This window comes from Notolepis coatsorum (assembly GCF_963971535.1).
Source record: "Notolepis coatsorum genome assembly, chromosome: 6".
Lineage (NCBI taxonomy): Eukaryota > Metazoa > Chordata > Actinopteri > Aulopiformes > Paralepididae > Notolepis > Notolepis coatsorum.
Window position 1 is genome coordinate 3,993,370 of NC_140170.1, and position 25,000 is coordinate 4,018,369.

Below are 25,000 nucleotides of genomic sequence, written 5' to 3' on the forward strand. Positions count from 1 at the left end.
CTCCCCCCCTCTCTCTTATCTCTTTCTCTGTCTCTCTCTCTCTCGCTCTCTGTCTCTTTCTATCTGTCTCTCTCTCTGTGTCTCTCTCTCTCTCTCCCCCCCCTCTCTCTCTCTATCTCTCTTATCTTCTCTCTGTCTCTCTCTCTCTCTCTCTCCCCCCTCTCTCTCTCCCCCCCCTCTCTCGCTCTATCTCTCTCTGTCTCTCTCTCTCTGTCCTCTCTCTCTCTCCTCTCTGTCTCTTATCTATCTTCTCTTCTCCTCGTCTTGTGTCTCTCTCTCTCTCCCCCCCTCTCTCTCTCTGTCTCTCTCTCTCTCTCGCTCTCTCTCTCTCTCTCTCTCTCTCTCTCTCTCTGCTCTCCTCTCTCTCTCTCTCTCTCTCTCTTCCTCTGTCTATCTCTGATCTCTCTCTCTGCTCCTCTCTCTCTGTCTCTCTCTCTCTCTCTCTCTCCCCCCCTTCTCTCTCTATCTCTCTCTCTAGCTCTCTCTCTCGCTCTAACTCTCTAGCTATAGCTCCCCCCCCCCTCTCTCTCTCTGTCACACGCACACACATTGAAGTCAGACATTGCAGAAGTGCAGTCGTCATCAACCAGGGACCATTTTGTGTGACTTTTTGTGTGTCTCTTTGCCTCTATCGCGATTTCCGGTATTGATGTCGATCGGGTCCCTGACATGAAGTGGCACAAGATATGCCTCAAGTGTGCTGAACGCGATTTGAAGTGCTCGGATGAAGCGATTCACTTGGCTTGGTCTAAATTCTCCGCCCGAACCATATACGATGTAACACACAGTGTGAAATAAGGTTTAAAAAGGGTGGGCGATACTGCCACCTAGCAGGATGCGGCCGGTATTGCACTTTTTGTGGACACGATTGTAACATGATGTCCGTGACATTGCATAGAATAAAAAAGAAAAAGAAAAACGATGAAAACCCGACTACACCCGGTTATGGCGCTCAAACGCTGGCGAGATAACTCGACTATCATCGGGCCTGGCGCTGAATGAGTTAGACTACTAATTTACAGCTTAACACCTCATTTACACCTTAACACCTCATTTACACCTTAACACCTCATTTACACTCTTAACCTGTTAAGCTGTAGCCCTATTTCTGAAATTTCACCTAAAGGTACATGCCCAAGTAAATGAAGATTGCTCCACTTCTACAAGGTCAATTTGCATGTTCTTGGTATCTAGAACTTCTAAGGACCTGGGGGTATGTATTCCCAGTGTCAGAAATATTGTGTCTGTTACTAGCTTGAGTAAATTGTGATGAAACAAAGGAGAATAAAAATTATGCATATTTTAGCATTTTTGCCGGTGAATAACACCATGTTACAATTGTGCAACCACCGAGCTCTCTCACTGGGCTCGTTCACCACCTTCTTGAGATCAAGTAGATACAGTAATAAATTATTTATAATCCATTTTAATTATAAATTCATATTTGACCTTCAACTTGATCATAATTAACTCAAAATTAATTACAAAAAATATATATTGCATTTAAAAAAAATATTTTTTTATCTAATTTATTCCATAATAACGTATAATACACATTTACAGACTTTCTTTTTATATGGTCCTAATATGGCATGTTCTTGGTATCTGATTCATTCTAGTATGTATTCCCAGTGTCAGAAATACTGTGTCTGTTACTAGGCTTGAGTAAATTGTAATGAACCAAATGAGAACATCAATAAAAAATAATTATTTGACTGTGAATAACAACATGCTAAAATTTACCAGACCTGAAAAATCTAAGCAAATTAATAGATGGAAGATGATTCAACAGAATGTTTTGTAGATACAGTACTGAATTCTGCCATCCGGACACATGCAATTTGAAATATGATTATAGAATATAGAATATATGCAATAAAATGGTTATACGATTAAAATGTGATTAATTAGATTAATTAATTACAAATCCTGTAATTAATTAGATACATTTTTTTAATCGCCTGACAGCACTAGTAAAAATATACACTTTGACTGCTGTTTTGATAGGGTCAAGGGCCCTCATTCATCAACGTGACTTACGCACAGATATGTGCTTAAGCTGTGCGTACGACCATTTCTAAGCAAAGAGTGGGATTCATCAATTTCAACTTGAACTTGACTTCGTGCTTATATTTACGCACAGCTCGGAGCATGCGTAGCTGACGCCCAGTGGTAGAACATCGTTACTACGGCATAAGCGCTCCTCAGTTCTGCATTAGTTTCAACGCGGAAATAAGCTTCCGTGCATTAGTTTCAACACTGGCGTGTTCAACTTCTGTATGACCCGTAATTCATTATAGTTCATTGTGAAATAGCGACAGTAGTGTAATTATAACGGGCTCACACGCGAACAAGAGGTTGGCCTGCTTGTTTGGCACGGGGGGCAGACGCAGAACACCAACCTCCAAACGCGATTAAATATTGTTTCAAATAAAAAGCGAATTATTTTGTGTGTCATGTTTCCAAATAAGATTGGCCACGAAATGCTTTCTACTTCAATTTGTTGGTTAGAATAGATGACCTCCGTTGAAACTTCACTGAGACTAACAGTCTATTTGTGAGCTCCCGCACAGATGTGATAATAATAATAATAACAATAATAATAATAATAATAATAATAATAATAATAATAATAATAATAATAATAATAATAATAATAATAATAATAATAATAATAATAATAATAATAATAATAATAATAATAATAATAAATAATAAATAATAATAATAATAATAATAATAATAATAATAATAATAATAATAATAATAATAATAATAATAATAATAATAATAATAGCTTCATTTTATATAGCGCCTTTCAAGAGACCCAAGGTCGCTTTACATAGATAGGGGGGGGGGAATAACAAAGTAACAAACATAGTGGACAGACACAACATATAAATATGATGATGGAATTCATTCAAGTCCTCTCCACCCTCGGGTCTTTGCCACCGGCACGGTCCATCGTGATATTGGAGATGGATCGAGCAATAGACTGTTACTGTAGCTGTCAAAGCTCCATCACAAATGCAGTTATGTGAATAGAAAGGGATTCCACTCAGTCAATGTTGCGATGCGCATTTGCCTGATACATGTTGTTGCTGCATGCCGGGAGGAAAGGCATGCTGCATGTTTTCAATTCATTAAATAAAATGGATACTTTTCGCAAGGGTTTACTGACTGTCATACAAATAATCAACCAACTACATACTGTAACTTTTCAGTGCACGTTCTTATTTACATTGTGACAACAGCCTTGTGAGTTCCCGCAGTGACCCGCACACAGACATGATGGAATTCAAGTTCAAAACGGGAAAAAGCAGTCATATTCCAGCACGGTCTTTATTAGTGTTTGCGCTGCCCAGGCAGCAATGGTTAATAGATATCATATCCGACATCACCGTACGTGTACACGTCTGTCAGCCTGTCACATAACACGCTTCCCTCGGCTTAGTCCATTTTTCCACATTTCATGGGGGTATTCCATTACCGTATATGGTTAATCGGGGCGGTTCTGGTATGCAAATACTTAAAACAGTGCACGAGCTCAAACGTAGGATCAAAGTCATATTTATCAACACGGAGGAGCATAGGACCTGTGTACGCACGGTTGATAAATCCCAATATTTCTGTGCGTACACACATTCTAAATTCTGTGCTTACGTGTGGAAATAGAACATTTTCTACGTCACGTTGATGAATGAGGGCCCTTAGGTCTTTACTCTTGGCTACATTTGAAAAAGAAACACAACATTAACAACTCTTAACATCCAATATGTGTGTATGTCATTTTACATAATTTTATAAAAAGCAAATTGAGTACAGTAATCAAAACCAAACATAATAGCATTTAGATTTTTATTTTATTTTGATAAGTTAACCATAGACAACAACATGAATTGACCTTTTAGCCTTTGGATAAATGTTGCATCCAATCTGTGGCTTCTCCCCTAGCAGATATTGAAGGTCCCCTAGCAGATCTTGAAGGTCCCCTAGCAGATCTTGAAGGAGGTGGCTGGTCCCCTAGCAGATCTTGAAGGTCCCCTAGCAGATCTTGAAGGAGGTGACTTTGAAGTCACCAGTGACTCTGACGTAGCTGATGACATCCATATCGCTACGGTTGTGGAACTGGACTTCGTGTCCATTAGGAAGCTCCACCTCAAACATGTCTCCAGTCAGCTTCACGACAATCTTGAAAGACAATAACATGTTTACAGTATTATTTTGTTGTTGTTGTTGTTGCTGCATATATGTCCAGTACTTTTTCATACCTATGTTTATGTTTATGTTTATTTAGGATCCCTCATTAGCTTTTGCACTTGACAAAAGCTATTCTTCCTGGGGTCCGGCACTTACAACAATATTCAATACATTACATCATTATCAACATCAACATCAATTATATCATCAATTACATCATTATCAACATTAACAATCTCATCGTCAGTTAGGATGATATTGTACAAGATATTTATTAGAAAAAAGTATTAAAATCAAATAATTAAAATCAAATAAATAGTGCTTCCTGAGCAGCACTCACTGCCATCAACATAAATACAATTAACAGTCAATTGGTTTTCACTGCTGTGCCATAAGGGTTCAGTGCATGCTCGTTAGTAGATGGTATTTAAATGTTTTCTTGAAAGTGGTTTTGGATTCTATTTCAGCGAAGTAGCTTGGCAATGAGTTCCATTCCATGATAGCTCTGTAAGTCACAGAAGATTTTAGTAGATTTGTTCTGGGTTTAGGTGCCAGTAGATGGCCTGACGTAGCTTGTCTGGTCATATGGTCATGTTCTTCTCTTATGTAAACTATGATCATAAAAATACTGTGGTTTTTTGACAACTTGAACATTTCTGAGAAAAGTAATGAGATGGGATTGCAGACGTTTCTCAACTGGAAGCCATGATAAATGTCTGTGCATGTAGTGCGCTTTGATGTGAATGACCTATGTCGCCATAAATCCCTTTGAAGTCTAGTGTACAATCAGTGTTGCGATGCTCATATCAACACTGGCTGCACGCACGCTAATGACGCCACGTGCACGCACGCTCCCAGGCCCGTGCGCGCGCTCCCGTGCATGCGCATAAATGGTCAGACTAAAAACAATGCCTAATTGCCTCTACGAATGGAATGTAACACCTGACGACCGGCGCTATTGATATGCAAAGTAGCCAGGTGGGTACTGCGAGTTGGCGCATCAGTCGAGTGCAGCGCATTCCTGTGTGCACGCGCGTGCACATCCGTGCGTGTGCGTGCACGCGCTTCTGCTCACAAAACTTTGGTTGCACGGAGTGCAATCCCGTCCCACGAGCAACGCATCACTGTGTACAATTGTGATTCAGAAATTAATGGAAGGATTATGTGTCACCGTGGTTAATGGCCACTGGATACTTTATAGCTTGTTAATTCAAAGATAGAATTCTGCGGAAACATCTGGGGGAAGTAACTGCTGTTCTCACACCTGCTGTTCTCATCTCCAAGGCTGTGATACGTGGGCAGAAAACTGAGAGGTAATGGGGATGGAATACTTCCGTCAGCAGGAATATTGGTTTGCAAATCAGTTAGTTCTATTACATCTATTAGTTGAATAAGTTCAACCAGCTAATAGATTGAATCAAATGAGTGTCACAGGTTTGACACAATAATGTGTATATTTTCCTCTGAATGCTTTTTCCTAAGACTGTGTGGTGGCCATTTTGTGCCATCAGGTGACTGAAAAGATTAACATTGGCCTTGATTGCCAAATGAGAAGCAGCCGTGACATTGAACTTGACCTAATAGACCTGTCTCAAACCCTGCCCCTTTTCTTGATCCTCCAATCACAGCTGTCGCTTACCTCTGACTTCCTCGTACGAGGAAGTCAGAGGTAAGCGACAGCTGTGATTGGAGGATCAAGAAAAGGGGCAGGGTTTTGAGACAGGTCCATTGGGGAGGGGTAGCAGCACAGTGACTGGGAGGGGTAGCAGCACAGTGACTGGGAGGGGTAGCAGCACAGTGACTGGGAGGGGTAGCAGCACAGTGACTGGGAGGGGTAGCAGCACAGTGACTGGGAGGGGTAGCAGCACAGTGACTGGGAGGGGTAGCAGCACAGTGACTAGGAGGGGTAGCAGCACAGTGACTGGGAGGGGTAGCAGCACAGTGACTGGGAGGGGTAGCAGCACAGTGACTGGGAGGGGTAGCAGCACAGTGACTAGGAGGGGTAGCAGCACAGTGACTGGGAGGGGTAGCAGCACAGTGACTGGGAGGGGTAGCAGCACAGTGACTGGGAGGGGTAGCAGCACAGTGACTGGGAGGGGTAGCAGCACGGTGACTGGGAGGGGTAGCAGCACAGTGACTAGGAGGGGTAGCAGCACAGTGACTGGGAGGGGTAGCAGCACAGTGACTGGGAGGAGGGGTAGCAGCACAGTGACTGGGAGGAGGGGTAGCAGCACAGTGACTGGGAGGGGTAGCAGCACAGTGACTGGGAGGAGGGGTAGCAGCACAGTGACTAGGAGGGGTAGCAGCACAGTGACTGGGAGGAGGGGTAGCAGCACGGTGACTGGGAGGGGTAGCAGCACAGTGACTGGGAGGGGTAGCAGCACAGTGACTAGGAGGGGTAGCAGCACGGTGACTGGGAGGGGTAGCAGCACGGTGACTGGGAGGGGTAGCAGCACAGTGACTGGGAGGGGTAGCAGCACAGTGACTGGGAGGGGTAGCAGCACAGTGACTGGGAGGGGTAGCAGCACAGTGACTGGGAGGGGTAGCAGCACAGTGACTGGGAGGGGTAGCAGCACAGTGACTGGGAGGGGTAGCAGCACAGTGACTGGGAGGAGGGGTAGCAGCACAGTGACTGGGAGGGGTAGCAGCACAGTGACTGGGAGGAGGGGTAGCAGCACAGTGACTGGGAGGGGTAGCAGCACAGTGACTGGGAGGAGGGGTAGCAGCACAGTGACTAGGAGGGGTAGCAGCACAGTGACTGGGAGGAGGGGTAGCAGCACGGTGACTGGGAGGGGTAGCAGCACAGTGACTGGGAGGGGTAGCAGCACAGTGACTGGGAGGGGTAGCAGCACAGTGACTGGGAGGGGTAGCAGCACAGTGACTAGGAGGGGTAGCAGCACAGTGACTAGGAGGGGTAGCAGCACAGTGACTGGGAGGGGTAGCAGCACAGTGACTGGGAGGAGGGGTAGCAGCACAGTGACTAGGAGGGGTAGCAGCACAGTGACTAGGAGGGGTAGCAGCACGGTGACTGGGAGGAGGGGTAGCAGCACAGTGACTAGGAGGGGTAGCAGCACGGTGACTGGGAGGGGTAGCAGCACAGTGACTGGGAGGGGTAGCAGCACGGTGACTGGGAGGAGGGGTAGCAGCACAGTGACTAGGAGGGGTAGCAGCACGGTGACTGGGAGGGGTAGCAGCACAGTGACTGGGAGGGGTAGCAGCACGGTGACTGGGAGGAGGGGTAGCAGCACAGTGACTAGGAGGGGTAGCAGCACGGTGACTGGGAGGGGTAGCAGCACAGTGACTGGGAGGGGTAGCAGCACAGTGACTAGGAGGGGTAGCAGCACAGTGACTAGGAGGGGTAGCAGCACAGTGACTAGGAGGGGTAGCAGCACAGTGACTGGGAGGGGTAGCAGCACAGTGACTGGGAGGGGTAGCAGCACAGTGACTAGGAGGGGTAGCAGCACAGTGACTAGGAGGGGTAGCAGCACAGTGACTAGGAGGGGTAGCAGCACAGTGACTAGGAGGGGTAGCAGCACAGTGACTAGGAGGGGTAGCAGCACAGTGACTAGGAGGGGTAGCAGCACAGTGACTAGGAGGGGTAGCAGCACGGTGACTGGGAGGGGTAGCAGCACAGTGACTAGGAGGGGTAGCAGCACGGTGACTAGGAGGGGTAGCAGCACAGTGACTGGGAGGGGTAGCAGCACAGTGACTGGGAGGGGTAGCAGCACAGTGACTAGGAGGGGTATAGCAGCTAAGGCTGTTTCCCCGAAGCCTGTTTTGGGGATTCGAACTTCGTCAGGGTTTTTCGAACGGACGTTTGAACCTTCGATTTTAATAATAATTTTTTTTTTTTTTTTTTTTTATCCTCAAACTAAATCCTCAATTTGAATAAAGTGATTAATCTGATTAAATTAGTATTTTTTCTTTTATTAAATCAACATTCCAGCCCCAGACACAGCCCAGGAAGAAGCCCCAGCCCAACTAAATCAATTAAATCAACTTTCTAATGAATATATAACTCATCAGTTTCTTTTAATACTATAATATTAGTGTAGTAGCCTAATCTTTATCTGCAACTGTGAAGAAAAAAAACCATTGGTTTAAACAGAATAAAAAAATAAAAAAAAAATGAAAAAAAGATTTTGTTTAAATTTTGTTTAATAAAAAATAAAAAATTCAAATGTTGATTTAGAATTCGAATGCCAACGTAACGAACGAAGGTTCGAACGTTCGAACGTTTGGGCTCAGCCCTAGTAGCAGCACAGTGACTGTGTGCTGTTAATGCTGTTTGCCTCCCCTCCTTCTGCTGCCTCACTAAGCGCTTCTATAGGAGAGGACAACGACGTCACCGGCTGGAGCCTTGGACAATACAACCAGGAAGCAGACATGGAATTATTATTATCATTATTTGAATCAATCTAATTTAACTTATTCTACTAATAGAATGCTAACTGATTTGCAAAGCAATATTCCTGCTGAAGGAGTGGCCCGGAACCAAACGTTGGTTGTGTCGTTGTTTCCATGGACTTTTGTGGTTGGTGCACGACACGATTCCCCAGTGAAGACTGGCATCACTGAGCTGGGATCATCCCTATGTTTCCCGGGTCCTATGTTCCCCGCTTTATTGATTAATTGATTGAAAATTTTATAAATGTTTATTATTTTATTAATTATTAATGTCCGCCTTGTTTCGAACTGGTTAAGCTTAGGCCCTCTTTCGAAGTTGGTTATGGTTAGAGTTTGGAATCGGGGCTGGTGGTCTAAAATGTTCAATCAATCAATCAATCAAAGCGGGGAACATAGAACCCAGGGAACATAGGACCCGGGGAACATAGACATGCTCCCACTGAGCTAGCTGTGGCTATTACGTTTACATTTAGTCATTTAGCTGATGCTTTTATCCAAAGCCACTTACAAGTTCTGTACAACAAGTCATCAGGAAGGGCACAACTCTATCAGCTGAGTAACAATGTTCATCAAAGTGTTGAGTGCTACAGTGTAAGATAAGATAAGATAAGATATTCCTTTATTGATCCCCTTGGGGGAAATTCAGGCATCATACCAGCATGGGGGATGGGGGGGGGGGGGGGGGGTAGTAAAAACAACACAAGCAGTGTAAACAAATAAGTAAATATAATTGACTATCTAACTCAGTGGTTCCCAAAGTCGGGGTCGCGACCCAAAGGTGGGCCGCGAGCAGCCACGGGTGGGCCGCGAGATGATTTAAAAAAAATAAAAAAAAAATAAAAAAAAATAAAAATAAAATATTTTTTTTATTTTTTATTTTTTTATTTTTTTATTTTAATTTTTTTTTGTCAGGCCACTGAACTTAGAACCAGGCCAGGACAGTGTTTCTAGTTGTATTCTAAAATGTGACTATATGGTTTTATATTAACTTAATAAATAAACAAAAACGAAAAATCTACTTATTTCAACGAACATTTCAAACTAAATAACAGATTATGCACATAAAACACTGAAAACAACCGAAGCAACAATAGGATTTTAATGAGGCTATTATTATTATCATTATTATTTTGCAACAAGTTAGCCCTCTCATAAATAGCACATATAAATGAATAACTAACTTGAACTAACTTAATAGGATTGAAGTGATATTTGGCTTAAAAAATCGTCGCCTGGCAAAAAAAAAAAAAAAAGAAAGCCTGACGATGTGCATTGGGCCGCGGCTCTCTGACGCCTTATTTTCTGGGCCCCGGCCTGAAAAGTTTGGGAACCCCTGATCTAACTAACTGAAATATACAGTATTCACAGTGGGTGCAGTATGCATAAGGTAGTGTTATAATTTACTATCTAACTGAAAGAAATATACAGTATTCACAGTATCACAGTATTCACATAAGGTGGTGTTATTGTCCTTTTTAGGTCCCTATTAGTTCTAGTTGGATGTCTGGCAGCAGTCCCTGCCCACTGTTGTGCAGCCTGGTGGCCGTTGGTATGAAGGTGTAGGTTAGTATATTAGGACATAAGTGCATGACGGTATGTTTTTTGGACGTGTTTCGGCTGCTGTCCTAACTGTGGTGGGAAGTTCGTTCCACCATTGTGGAGCGAGGACCGAGTATAGGCGGCTTCTCCTTGATGACCCTCCCGGAGCTCGGGTACCGTATAGGAGTAGGTCTGAGGCGGCCAGAAGATGCAGAGCGTGTGTAGGGGTCTTGAGGGTGTGTAGTTAGAGACCATTGATTAGTGCCATAGGGCTGTGTTGTTCTGACCTATAGGGTCAGTGGAGCCGTTTTTATTAAACTCCTTTTCCCCATTTTAGTCTTGTCTCCCATGGTGTTTGTATTCTTCCTTCCCCATTCCATTTATTGTTTTTAAAGTGAGTGATTATTTTGCATGCAAGTTATTGTTTGCAGGCCATTGAGTGCATGTTAGTATTAGCTTAGCCGTAGCCCTTGTGGCTGTTTAGTTGTGTCGTGTGTGTGTGACCCCTGAGTTGTGACACATGTGTATAGTATAGGGCTGTAGTATTGCACGTATAGGGCTCCACGTAACCACATGCCAGTAGTAATAGTGTGAGAAAATTTTATTATTATAATATATTTTTTTAAACAACAGATGTATGTTTATTTTGTAGCAATTCTTTGTCGTTGCCGCCATCTTTAGTGTCACATCCCTTCACACACTCCAGTTCTCAGGCTGCAGCTGTTTTAAAAGCGAAAGTAACCCGGCTTCTCTGCTGGCTGTGGCTCCAGGGGAGTTGAACAGTTCTGGCTCTGCTAGTTTATTTTCTATCTTTTGGCGCTTTTTTGGTGGACAAACCACCGCACATGTGCACCGTGACTCGTGACTGGAGACTAGCTCTGCTAGCACACATAGCCTACTGTGTACAGACGGCTTCAAAATGTATTTTAAATTAGAAAGCAAACAAAATAAATGGAAAATTTGGTCAGTATTGTCATTTGGACAAGCAAAGCCATTACTTTAAGTTGCAGGCAAGAAAGACAAGTCTGTCCACTGTCTCTGGTTTTAAAACTGCCCTGTTGCAGGTCACAACATTTTTTTTTATTGATATTTCTTTATTATCAATCGATATCGATTATAAAAATATATCGCGATAATTATCGTTATCGTTTTATGGCCCAGCCCTACGATAACCCCTGACATTTTGGCGCTAAAATAGGAGCAGTGCAGCTGGTAGGATCCGGGTCCTCCGTCCCACAGGGCCGTGACACAACGACACCCTTTTGGGCTGCACCTCCCACCAACTTTAAAGGGACATTTACTGTTGATAATGTGATTGTAAAATATAGTTTGTTATATTGTTTCTCAACCGTTGTGTTTGTGTGCTGTAAAGGAATGTGAATCACTACCCACTTTCAAAACCACTCTCAAAGAGCACCTATGGGAGAGACTGCTATTCGAAACTGGCCCCTGTAAATGTACTCTCTTTTTTAGACTCTTTTTTTTGTATCACAAACAGTGCTGTATTTGTAGATCTGGTATGTCATAAATGTCTAGATGTAGCAGTACTGTCGACCTGTATGTCATAAATGTCACTATGAATTGAAAATGGGGGACCCTGATGTAAACAAGACGAAAGTCTTTCTCTGGTCTGCATCCCCTTAACAATTGTGTGTATTGAGCCGTACTGTATTGTACCCATTCTGCAATCTGTTAATCAAATTTTCAATCAATCAATCAATCAATCAATCAATCAATCAATCAATCAATCAATCAATCAATCAATCAATGCTCTGTCTGTGAACCTACTACACTGAATATTTAGCATCACAGGTCGATGTAGGTTGACCTGAGACATAAGCATTTAGAAATAGGCTGCTATGCTATCACCACTTTGCCTTTTCAATGATCTCTCCATTATATGTGTACATCCACCGTCCCGTGTTTCTCATCCAGTCTCTCACCTTGACTTGGGAGCCCCTGTGTAGAGTGTTGTGGGCGTCCCTCTTCTCACTGCCCCAGCAACCATCAGTCAGTGAGTTGCACACGAGCACCGCTCCGTCTGTGCCGTCGTTGAAACGGGGGTTAAAGTGCAGTGCCAGGTCATCTTCACTGCAGCCCAGGTCAATCTGGAACCTGGATGGTTTGAAGATTACATATACCATACAGCTTTGGACAGTAGACCTATGTAGTACTTCAAATTAGGAATATTTTAGCTTGTGTACAACATCCCAACTGAATTCCACACAAAAAGGTACAACAGTAGAGTAATACCATTGCTTTTTTTTTTTTAATGCTCACAATTTCCCATGTATATCTACATTTTTCATGAATTGTTTTACATCTATATAAAACCTAAATGTTTTTTGACAAGACACCAGCATTCTATGTTCTCAGAATAAGTCTATTGAAAGTAATTCTAACCTCTCGGCATCATGCGGAATCAGTCCCTTCACTGTCAACTGGTCTCCAGCTTTCAGCGTCACATTCTTCAACACAAGTTGCTGAAAAACATTACGATACAGGCCAGAGTTCATTCAGAGGTAATTGGAAAATGTGAGACGTTCATTCATGATGTTGAATTAAAGTAAATATATATATAAAAAAAAATGCATCTATTGACAGCACTAATATAATATATATATATATATATATATATATATATATATATATATATATATATATATATATATATATATATATATATATATATATATATATATATATATATATATATATATATTAGTGCTGTCAATAGATGGATTTTTTTTTACTAATTAATCCCAAATTTTTTCTACTTAAGACAGAAGCTTGTAACAGATATTTACTTGAGTAAAATCATGGAGTTAATGTAAAATCAGCACAAAGAAAGTATATCTAGATTCAAAGACTATTTTAATAGCTTTCTTTGAATACGGTTTCTCTCCGGTGAAATACAAATGTTCAACAAAACCATCAACATTGACTCAGCTAGACCTCTCTCTTATATCCGCGGCGCTAACAACCCAGGCCTATGTTAAAGTGCAGATTGGCTTCTTAGAGGACGATAATGTCTTGTATGAACTACCGGTAATATAAATCATATTAACAACAAAAAATGAGTTCCATCTTCATGTCAGATGATTTTCAAAAAGGTGCATGAGTCGATGCAAAAAAAGAACAAGCAAATATACTGCTGAAAGTTCAGAGCCTTGAAGATTTTTCACTCCGTAGATTAATCTAGATTAATTTATTTTAACGCTTTAAATAATTTAAATTAATCTCCAAAGTTAAAGCATTAAGTTTGACAGCCCTAATTTTTTTTTTTACAATTGTCAGAGAAGAAAATCTACGCAGAGTCTACCTAAACGGTCACAATCCCCACTCCTCTCTCTAGCCCTCATCCTCTCTTCCACTCCGGCCGAGTCCTCAGTTCCTCTCCCCCCGCTTGTTCTCTCCTTTTCTGTCTCTCTAGAGTTCTCCCCACCTTTCCCCAGCTCTGCACTATTAAATGCACTGTTCTGCGCTTGGGCATAACAAAAAATATAGTTTGTTTCCGGTTGCCGACCGACCCTGCCGATTTACAGTAGGTGCGACCCAATATGTTTTATGAGTTTAAAAAAAAAAAAAAAAAAAAAAAAAAGCTGATTTATTTATTTTTATTTTCTTTTTGAATAAAGTTTCATAGAAATCTTAGTCAAACCTTTAGTATTATGGATATTAAACATGCTGGCAGAGTACATGCATCCATGTTGTTGTGAACATTTTAATTAAATAAATAAATTCCCTATCCATAGTCGCCGTGGGAAAGAATAAAATAAAAAAATAAAATAAAATAAATTCCCTACCTACCCATGCCTTAACTGACAACCAACAGGAAACAAACAATATATTTTTTTATGCCTTGGGTTCCTTGTACTAGCTGTGACACAAACAATATAAGATACAGTAGGCCTACAATGAAAGCAACCCGGAAGCGGTCGACATACCTGCATGTTGAGAGTGTTGTGTTGGAGAAGAGACCTGGATCTGGTTGGAGAGTTAGACGGTCTGGAATCTGACAGAGGAATCTTTTCTTCTGGGAGACAAGAAGCAGGATGGACTATAGGTTTCACCAGCCCTTTTTTATACCATGAAGCCAAGGATTCAATGAACACGAATGGTTAATGGTTGAACATGATTGAGTAGCTCATAGAATAAGATGAGATAAGATATTACTTTATTGATCCCCTTGGGTAAATTCCGGCATCATATCAGCATGGGGGGGGGGGGGGTACAGGTACATGGCAATAGTAGAATTGGACTCTTTGTATCCAATGTGACTCTCTTTATTCACTCTGTTTATTTTTAAGCTCAACTCCACACAGAGTGATTCATTCCCCCTTTGATCAGTGAGTAGACTCCATTTAAAATGTTAATTCAATCAACTCTGGGTTCAGGGTAATCCTATTCTGACGGAATGACAACACAGTGCCGTCTAGTACCGGTCGTTTCCTTTCATTAAAGGGGCACCTCACCAAAAAAACATGCTGATTTATTTTGCACATAATCTCACACACATTATACAAAAACTCTAAACAGTTTTGCACACATTCATTTAGTTTGACAGCTATTGAGAGTAAATGAGTGTGAATATGGTCGCCATCATCACCAGTGATGTCATCGGGAACATTGAATCCTTGTTTTGTGTTAATTACAACAACTCAATTAAATGATAAGGTAGCAGTCTCTACAAGACAAGTTGTTGTTATTTTCTCATCTACACCATTTCATGGATGTGTGTGAGATTATCAGCTTATTCTTGAGAGTCGGGACAAAACACTTTTTAAATATTATATTTTGAGAATGCACACTATATTAATTAGAGTTATATATTCATGTAGAGGAAGGTCTGAGCTATTTAACCATGTAAAGGTGCGGGCTCTACATAGAAAAACATTTTCAACAAATTCACATGTTTCCCTTTGAAACTTGATTTGTGTTAACTCCGTCAGACACAAAAAAGTATATAATTCTAATTATTCCAGTCCAACAAGAATCTAAAGTTCTGAAGTATGTTGTAATAGTGTTTAGTTACTCTGGTATGCAATCAAATATAATATATAAACCTCAGGTGTAATTTCACACTATTCTGAAAACCCAGATTTAGAAATATTTGCATTTTCAAACTTTGTTTTTAATTTTGATGTGATAAAAAAAAGATCATTAAGTAAATAAGACAAAAGGATGAAGTTCGGATGCTCCTTTATTACTTAAACAACATAAACTGAAGAAGGAATTTGTATTTTCCCCAAAATTAACAAAAACAAACATCTGACGGTGTTGACGAGAAACTGACGGAGTTGACAAAATTGTATATGCATCTCTGATAAATGAACACATGCATTTTTTACAAATGTCTTTACAGAAGTGACAATGATAAGAACTCCTTGTCTTATACTGAACATTTTGTTAACTCAATTGTAATAACAACAAACTTTACATACACCGTTTCCAACTATTACAAAATGCACTGTTTCCAACAACAAAAACAGTAATGGAGACCAGGACCCCTTCTTCTCGTCCCTGTTTTCATCTACCTCTTCTACACCACTTCCTGATCTCCACTTTCTCACCCTGCACTTCTCCTCTTCGTTTCCTTCTGCATTTCCGATTAGTTTCACTATGATGTCTTGAACTGGGCAGAAACAGAACCTTTTCTGTTGGACCATGGGGATGCAGAAATTCCACTTTCACATCTTGTTGATCAGTATCCATCGATGATCTTGGCTAGCCACCAGTGGTCATCATATTAGGGCGGGCCATACTTTTGTGCAAACATGAATTTGAAAGAAATCTTAACATGAGGGGTGTCTAAAATATGTGTTTCTTGTGGGGAATTCAAATATAGGAAACATTTTCGGATATGATAACTCTAACCTACATCATTTTGGATTTCAAAATGGCAGATTTTACCATTTTTCACCGCTTCGCAGGGCCGGACTGGGGGAATTATTCAGGTCAGGAAATATAGTGCGAAATATAACCCAAGTCAGGCCACTTTTTAAGCAGGGGGTCTGGGGGTCCCCCACCGGAAGATTTTTGTTACAAAGACTTAATTCCATGCATGCTGGTGCAGGACTTTAAAAATATTTACCCTTTAAATGCCATTGTTTGTGATGGCGTCACAAATTATTGTTAAAAAAACACAAAAATGTAAATATTTTCAATATATCAAATGCAAAGTGGATTTTTCTGGGGGGGATTATTACAGGCTAATAATTGTTATAATCATCATGTGTCAATGGTTAGCAACAACACTGATTTTGATGGATCTTTACTTAGTTTTTGTAATGTCAGACTTAACAACAACTCTTATCAGAGAAGTGAGAGTATTTCATTTTTAATCTGACATTACAAGAAAAATGTTTTAAAAGTTATGATCAGGACTGAAGTTGAATAAAAGATTTATGGAAAAAGAGTGACAGGGGACATTGATGATGCATGGTAACGTTAGCTATGTTAGCTAGCTAGCATGTTTATTTTTATCACTGACTAACCTGGTGGTCCTGTGGTGCAAGAAAACATTTGGTCAATGTTGCCACATTTAGTGGCATCTCCTGCAAGGGCCTTTCTTTTTTTTCTCTCTCTCTCTCTGCTCCATGCTTCCTTTTTTTTTCATTGTTGAACTGTTGAAACATTTAATTTCCAGTCATTTCCATCTGACTGTTCTGTGAAATACAAGCAGTCAGCAGTATGTATTTTTCTCTCTTTCCCTCTCTGCTCGACCCTTCCTCTTTTTCCACTGTCCATCTTCAAGCGCAGGTTATGCTTGAAATTTTTTGTCTTTCGCTCTGTCTCTCCCTGTCATTTTGCAGAAGTGCCATCTGCCATTCCATTCGCCATCTCCACTGTCAAACAGTTGTATGGCCTGGTCCCGCCTCCACCAATCACATGCGGCTCCCTTTGTGTGTGTGTGACAGACAGATGGCCTTCGCCATACATGGATGCCAACATGAATCTGAAGGAAATCCTAACATGCAAGGTGTCTAAATGATGTGTTTATTAATGGGGAATTTAAATATGAGTACATTTTTGGGATAGGATAACTCTAACCTACATCATTTTGTATTGCAAAATTTCCAAATGTAGGCCTACCCATCCCATTTAGAAGATTTTAAAAGATATGGGAAATCATTTATAATGACAAAGCCATCATTAGCACTATCCATCATCACACATCGTCACACGTGCAGAGTTCAGGAAGAAATCCTGGACAGTCTGTGTTATACCCTGTATGAATGTTGGCTTTTTCTGAGGATGCTCCCTTTCTCTCATTAACTTATAGGTTAACCCAAAGTCTTTCATTTGTTGAAGAAGACGATACTTTTTAAGAATCGTGCCTGGTGATGACACACTCAGTGCTGGTTTTTGGCGCCTTTGTTTGTCTTCAGCTCTCTTCTGAGGATGTGGTGGAATAGCAGGGCCTTTTGGATTTTCTGATTCCTTACTTTGCTTCCTGATAGCATATTCTTTGTTTTATTTATAAATAAAAAAAATATCGAACCCTAACTAACCGTACTGTCATGCACGTGTCCTAATAAACTAACCTACACTGTAGCACTCAACACTTTGATGAACATTGTTACTCAGCTGATAGAGTTGTGCCCTTCCTGATGGCTTGTCGTACAGAACTTGTAAGTCGCTTTGGATAAAAGCGTCAGCTAAATGACTAAATGTAAATGTATTGTAGCCTTTTTTCAGCACATTATTGTTTTTCTCAGGTTGTTTCGTTGCTTTGTTACATTTGTAATCTTCTCTTTCAAAGTTTGTATTTCTCTTGAATGCCTTTTTCGCGTTTTACTTTGTTTCTGTTCCTGTCTGAGAGACTCTCTGCGCTGTCTGGCATTGTTATCTAGAATATCCTGATCTGTGGGGGGGGGGGGGGTCTGCTTCCAGGGCCGCACCTTCATGGGACCTTTTCTATCTGCACCTTTTCTGGAGCTCTCTCCAATACTTTCTCCAATACCTCTGTGCCCTGTCTCCCATCTTGTCTATTTCTATAACTTTTTTGTCTTGAACCCTCTTTTTCCACCTTTGTCTTTCCTGCTCTTGCATTTACACCTTAACTGCTCATTTACACCTCATTTACACCGTAACTACTAATTTACACCTTAACTACTCATTAGAGTGCAGCTGTGTTAGAGAGTGCAACTGTGTTAGATAGTGCAACTGTGTTAGATAGTGCAACTGCAAAATCTTTACTAGATCATGGTCAGTTCTTTGTATTGCATGTGTTTTTGGGATTGAATGTACAATTTATATTCTACTGCATACATACACACACAGACACACAGACAAACACACACACACACACACACACACACACATACATACAAACACACACAGACACACACACATACATACAAACACACACAGACACACACACACACACGTCCAGTGTATTGCTTTCATCTCTTAATCCCAAACTGCTTAAGGAAACGACAGAGCAGAGAAATCCCTTTACAATGTCTGAGCTCAGAACTGCTGGGTAACCATTCTCTCTCTCTCTCTCTCTCTCTCTCTCTCTCTCTCTCTCTCTCTCTCTCTCTCTCTCTCTCTCTCTATATGAGAACATCTCTCTCTCTACATGAGACTCTAACAGAGAGAACATCTCTCTCTCTCTATATGAGACTCTGACAGAGAGAACATCTCTCTCTCTACATGAGACTCTGACAGAGAGAACATCTCTCTCTCTCTATATGAGACTCTGACAGAGAGAACATCTCTCTCTCTCTATATGAGACTCTGACAGAGAGAACATCTCTCTCTCTATATGAGACTCTGACAGAGATAACATCTCTCTCTCTACATGAGACTCTGACAGAGAGAACATCTCTCTCTCTCTATATGAGACTCTGACAGAGAGAACATCTCTCTCTCTACATGAGACTCTGACAGAGAGAACATCTCTCTCTCTATATGAGACTCTGACAGAGATAACATCTCTCTCTCTACATGAGACTCTGACAGAGAGAACATCTCTCTCTCTACATGAGACTCTGACAGAGAGAACATCTCTCTCTCTATATGAGACTCTGACAGAGAGAACATCTCTCTCTCTACATGAGACTCTGACAGAGAGAACATCTCTCTCTCTACATGAGACTCTGACAGAGAGAACATCTCTCTCTCTATATGAGACTCTGACAGAGAGAACATCTCTCTCTCTACATGAGACTCTGACAGAGAGAACATCTCTCTCTCTATATGAGACTCTGACAGAGAGAACATCTCTCTCTCTCTATATGAGACTCTAACAGAGAGAACATCTCTCTCTCTACATGAGACTCTGACAGAGAGAACATCTCTCTCTCTATATGAGACTCTGACAGAGAGAACATCTCTCTCTCTACATGAGACTCTGACAGAGAGAACATCTCTCTCTCTATATGAGACTCTGACAGAGAGAACATCTCTCTCTCTCTATATGAGACTCTAACAGAGAGAACATCTCTCTCTCTACATGAGACTCTGACAGAGAGAACATCTCTGAGTCATCTTGTGTTCCAATGCGCTGTGTGTGTGTGTGTGTGTGTGTGTGTGTGTGTGTGTGTGTGTGTGTGTGTGTGTGTGTGTGTGTGTGTGTGTGTGTGTGTGTGTGTGTGTGTGTGTGTGTGTGTGTGTGTGTGTGTGTGTGTGTGTGTGTGTGTGTGTGTGTGTGTGTGTGTGTGTGTGTGTGTGTGGCTGTGTGTGTGTGTGTGTGTGTGTGTGTGTGTGTGTGTGTGGCTGTGTGTGTGTGTGTGTGTGTGTGTGTGTGTGTGTGTGTGTGTGTGTGGCTGTGTGTGTGTGTGTGTGTGTGTGTGTGTGGCTGTGTCTATGAGAGAAACAAGCTGAGTGTGAGAGAGAGAGAGGGAGAGAGAGAAGAGAAGTGGTGTAGGAGAGAAGAGGGGAGAGGAGAGGAGAGAAGAGGTGGAGGAGAGAAGAGGGGAGAGGAGAGGAGAGAAGAGGTGGAGGAGAGAAGAGGGGAGAGGAGAGGAGAGAAGTGGTGTAGGAGAGAAGAGGGGAGAGGAGAGGAGAGAAGAGGTGGAGGAGAGAAGAGGGGAGAGGAGAGAAGAGGTGGAGGAGAGAAGAGGGGAGAGGAGAGAAGAGAAGTGGTGTAGGAGAGAAGAGGGGAGAGGAGAGAAGAGAAGTGGTGTAGGAGAGAAGAGGGGAGAGGAGAGAAGAGAAGTGGTGTAGGAGAGAAGAGGGGAGAGGAGAGGAGAGAAGAGGTGGAGGAGAGAAGAGGGGAGAGGAGAGGAGAGAAGAGGGGAGAGGAGAGGAGAGAAGAGGTGGAGGAGAGAAGAGGAGAGAAGAGATGGAGGAGAGAAGAGGGGAGAGGAGAGAAGAGATGGAGGAGAGAAGAGGAGAGAAGAGATGGAGGAGAGAAGAGGGGAGAGGAGAGGAGAGAAGAGGTGGAGGAGAGAAGAGGGGAGAGGAGAGGAGAGAAGAGGTGGAGGAGAGAAGAGGAGAGAAGAGATGGAGGAGAGAAGAGGGGAGAGGAGAGGAGAGAAGAGGTGGAGGAGAGAAGAGGAGAGAAGAGGGGAGAGGAGAGAAGAGGTGGAGGAGAGAAGAGATGGAGGAGAGAAGAGAGGAGAGAAGAGGGGAGAGGAGAGAAGCGGTGGAGGAGAGATGGAGGAGAGAAGAGAAGTGGAGAGAATAGTAGAGGAGAGAAGAGGAGAGAAGAGGTGGAGGGCAGAAGAGGTGGAGGAGAGAAGAGGGGAGAGGAGAGAAGAGAGAAGAGGAGAGAAGAGGGAGAGTAGAGGTGGAGGAGAGAAGAGGGGAGAGGAGAGGTAGAGGAGAGAAGAGAGAGGAGGAGAGAAGAGGGGAGAGGAGAGAAGAGGGGAGAGTAGAGGTGGAGGAGAGAAGAGGGGAGAGGAGAGGTAGAGGAGAGAAGAGGGGAGAGGAGAGAAGAGGGGAGAGTAGAGGTGGAGGAGAGAAGAGGGGAGAGGAGAGGTAGAGGAGAGAAGAGAGAAGAGGAGAGAAGAGGGGAGAGGAGAGAAGAGGGGAGAGGAGAGAAGAGAGAGGAGGAGAGAAGAGGGGAGAGGAGAGAAGAGGGGAGAGTAGAGGTGGAGGAGAGAAGAGAGGTGGCTCGTTGAGGCTGGTGGTGATTGAGAGAGACAGGTAGCATCTGTTGGTGGGTTTTACTGAACTGCTGTCTGTCTGAACTGCTGTCTGTCTGAACTGCTGTCTGTCTGAACTGCTGTCTCTCTGACCTGCTGTCTGTCTGAACTGCTGTCTGTCTGAACTGCTGTCTCTCTGACCTGCTGTCGGTCTGAACTGCTGTCTGTCTGAACTGCTGTCTGTCTGAACTGCTGTCTCTCTGACCTGCTGTCTGTCTGAACTGCTGTCTGTCTGAACTGCTGTCTGTCTGACCTGCTGTCTGTCTGAACTGCTGTCTCTCTGACCTGCTGTCTGTCTGAACTGCTGTCTCTCTGACCTGCTGTCTGTCTGACCTGCTGTCTGTCTGAACTGCTGTCTGTCTGACCTGCTGTCTGTCTGAACTGCTGTCTGCCTGACCTGCTGTCTGTCTGAACTGCTGTCTGTCTGAACTGCTGTCTGTCTGACCTGCCGTCTGTCTGACCTGCTGTCTGTCTGAACTGCTGTCTGTCTGACCTGCTGTCTGTCTATCTGCTGTCTGTCTGACCTGCTGTCTGTCTGACCTGCTGTCTGTCTGAACTGCTGTCTGTCTGACCTGCTGTCTGTCTATCTGCTGTCTGTCTGACCTGCTGTCTGTCTGACCTGCTATCTGTCTGACCTGCTGTCTGTCTGAACTGCTGTCTGTCTGACCTGCTGTCTGTCTGACCTGCTGTCTGTCTATCTGCTGTCTGTCTGACCTGCTGTCTGTCTGACCTGCTATCTGTCTGACCTGCTGTCTGCCTGACCTGCTGTCTGTCTGAACTGCTGTCTGTCTGACCTGCTATCTGTCTGACCTGCTGTCTGTCTGACCTGCTATCTGTCTGACCTGCTATCTGTCTGACCTGCTGTCTGTCTGACCTGCTGTCTGTCTGACCTGCTGTCTGTCTGACCTGCTATCTGTCTGACCTGCTATCTGTCTGACCTGCTATCTGTCTGACCTGCTATCTGTCTGACCTGCTGTCTGCCTGAACTGCTGTCTCTCTGACCTGCTGTCTGTCTGACCTGCTGTCTGTCTATCTGCCCCCTGGAACAAGACAGAGTTAACATGAACATGCTGACCCAATTTACCCCTTTATTCGGCCCCCCCTTCTCTCTCTCTCTCTCTCTCTCTCTCTCTCTCTCTCTCTCTCTCTCTCTCTCTCTCTCTCTCTCTCTCTCTCTCTCTCTCTCTCTCTCTCTCCCTCTCTCCCTCTCTCTCATGTGTCTGTTATTGTCTTCTACTATCATGCACTCTTCCACTAATTAATCTTCCTTATCTATATTACTACATAGTTTACTAATATATTTGAAGTTTAAGTTTTAAGTTTAAGTTTATTTTCAATTGTTTACCCAGGGACAGTGCACATTAATCAACATCTTCAGTTTCCACATCAATGTAAATGTGCCAGAGTTAGCTAATGGGCTAATGAGTTACCAAGAATTAACTTAACTTAGAAAATATGTTGTAATTAAAAATTAGTATTTTACTGAACCTTATGTAATGTTGAACTTTTTTTTTTTTATTTTTTTTTTATTATTGCAAAACAAAAATTATTAAAAGTCAGTACTCAACACATAATGCATAATGAAACTAACAGTCAAGGTGATTAAAATTACATGCGAGTACAGAAACAAGACAAAAAAAAAAGTCTATAATAACATTTTAACCGTATACAGTGTATATCCAGCGAAATTAACAATTATATAAATGTTTATATAGGACATACCCCTAATACCTATTTTCTAAAACCCTACACACATATGCTCCAGCTCGAACCCCCCCCTCCCGGACCCCTCCTTGGATAGTACCTCCATTATCCCTCACTCCTAACCAGACACTACCATTATAAGCTAGCTTTTATTCTCTCCACCACTTCTACCCACATTGACATTTTGGATTCGTTGAGACCCAGAATTCTTGCTGTAGATATTTCTTGATATATCACATCGAGATATGTAAGAGACCAAACTTTCCGGCACATTTTTTCCGGTTGAAACCAGCGTGATGCGATCAGTTTTTTAGCTACTGTGATACCCGATAAGACCAATCTCTTTAGCTGTGGATTTACTGCAAACTCAAAAACATCATTTAAAAGCAATACAGAGGGGTGTACTGGTATATTCCAAGATTGATGGGTCACATCTTTCCAGAATGCCTAACTGGTGGGCAGTCCCAATACATGTGCATAAATGTCCCTTCGTCTCCATTTGTACATTGGGAGCATTTGAGTCCTGTTTCAGGCCCATTCTGTTCAGTCTTATAGGAGTCAAGTATGTCCTGTGAATATAGTTAAGATTGATTTGTTGATGGTCCGGGTTCCTTGATGTAAGACGGACATTTGCCCATGCTTCTTGCCAATCAAAGTCACTTTCCAGGTCTGGAATATCCCTCCTCCAGCAGTGTCTAGTTGAAGGGTTTCATACGAGGACGTTAGTAATTGATAATAAAAACCTGATACAAAACCTCCCAATGTTTCTCTTTCATAGAAAAATTTGTGGTATCTGTGGTGTTCAACTGGTATGTGTAATGGAACACCGTGAGACTTCAAACATAGGCGTAACTGTATGTAAAAAAGCCATGTGGACTCGGTGAGGTTAAACTTTGTGCATATTTCTCCATAACTACAGAAGCCCTGGTTATTAAAAATATCCCCTAATGAGTGTATGCCTTGCTCTTCCCATATAGGGAATCTTATAGGACGTTTTCCCATTAAGAGTGCATTGTTATTGAATATGGGAGTGTGATTATGCCATTTTTGAGGGTTAGGATATTTTTTTTGTGTTTCCCGCCATGTTCTGATTGCATGGGTAATTATGGGGCCAAATTTCCGCTCACAGTGCTTGATTGAAAGTTTAGTGTGTGCTATGTCCTTCAGTCTCTGTGGGGCTACTATGTTTTCTTCCAATTCTCTCCAAGATACCAAAGCCTGGGGATCAAACCATATTGTCAATGGTCTTAATGTGAAAGCCTTAAAATATTGTAAAAAATCTGGAACTGCCATGCCACCGTCTGCTTTATTTCTCTGTGCGGTGGATCTTTTTATGCGAGGTGGTTTGTTATTCCAAATAAATTTGTATGTGGAGGAGTGTAATCTTTTCCAGTAGCCCTCTGGAGGGGGTAACGGTAGCATTGAGCTGATGAAGTTGATTCTTGGTAATACATCCATCTTAACTATTGATACCCTTGCCTGTACTGAGTTTTTAAGTTTTGCCCACCTGTCCAGGTCGTCTTTGATTTTGTTCTGTATTTTTGTGTAATTGTGCTTCACCGTTTGTCTTATGGTGGGAAATATTTCCACACCCAAGCATCTAAAATGTTTTACCATGGGTATCGCACCTGGGAGGGTTGTGTCTTTTTTTGCATGGATGTTAAGAGGAAGGAAAGCCGACTTCGGCCAATTTATTTTAAATCCTGATAAATCACCAAAGTTCTCTATCAACTTGAGTAGATGCGGCAGTGTGGTGTTGGGGTTTTGCATGAACAATATTACGTCGTCTGCATATAAACAAATTTTATGTTGTGTGCCCTTGATTACGATTGGTTCTATGTATTGGGAATGTCTTATATATTGTGCTAAAGGCTCTAATGATAGATCGAATAGTCCGGGACTAAGAGGGCAACCCTGTCTGGCTGAGCGTGATACCGGAAAGATTTCGGAGATGAATGTGCCTGTTGTAATCATGGCCGATGGGTCCTTGTATAATACTTTAATCATATCAATGAATCCTTTTCCTAACCCCATCCTTTCTAATACTGCCC

The 25,000-nt window shown here is 42.3% G+C and overlaps 1 protein-coding gene across 1 annotated transcript; it reads right to left on the reverse strand.

Moving 5' to 3' along the window:
* Positions 1–4,044: 4,044 nt before the first annotated feature.
* LOC311230745 (galectin-2-like) lies at positions 4,045–14,099 on the reverse strand (the record flags this gene model as incomplete). The annotated part of the gene is made up of 4 exons (XM_084317104.1): positions 4,045–4,191; positions 12,090–12,261; positions 12,550–12,629; positions 14,094–14,099. 4 exons carry the CDS (start codon positions 14,097–14,099, stop codon positions 4,045–4,047), a joined length of 405 nt encoding a protein of 134 aa, XP_084173230.1.
* Positions 14,100–25,000: the final 10,901 nt, after the last annotated feature.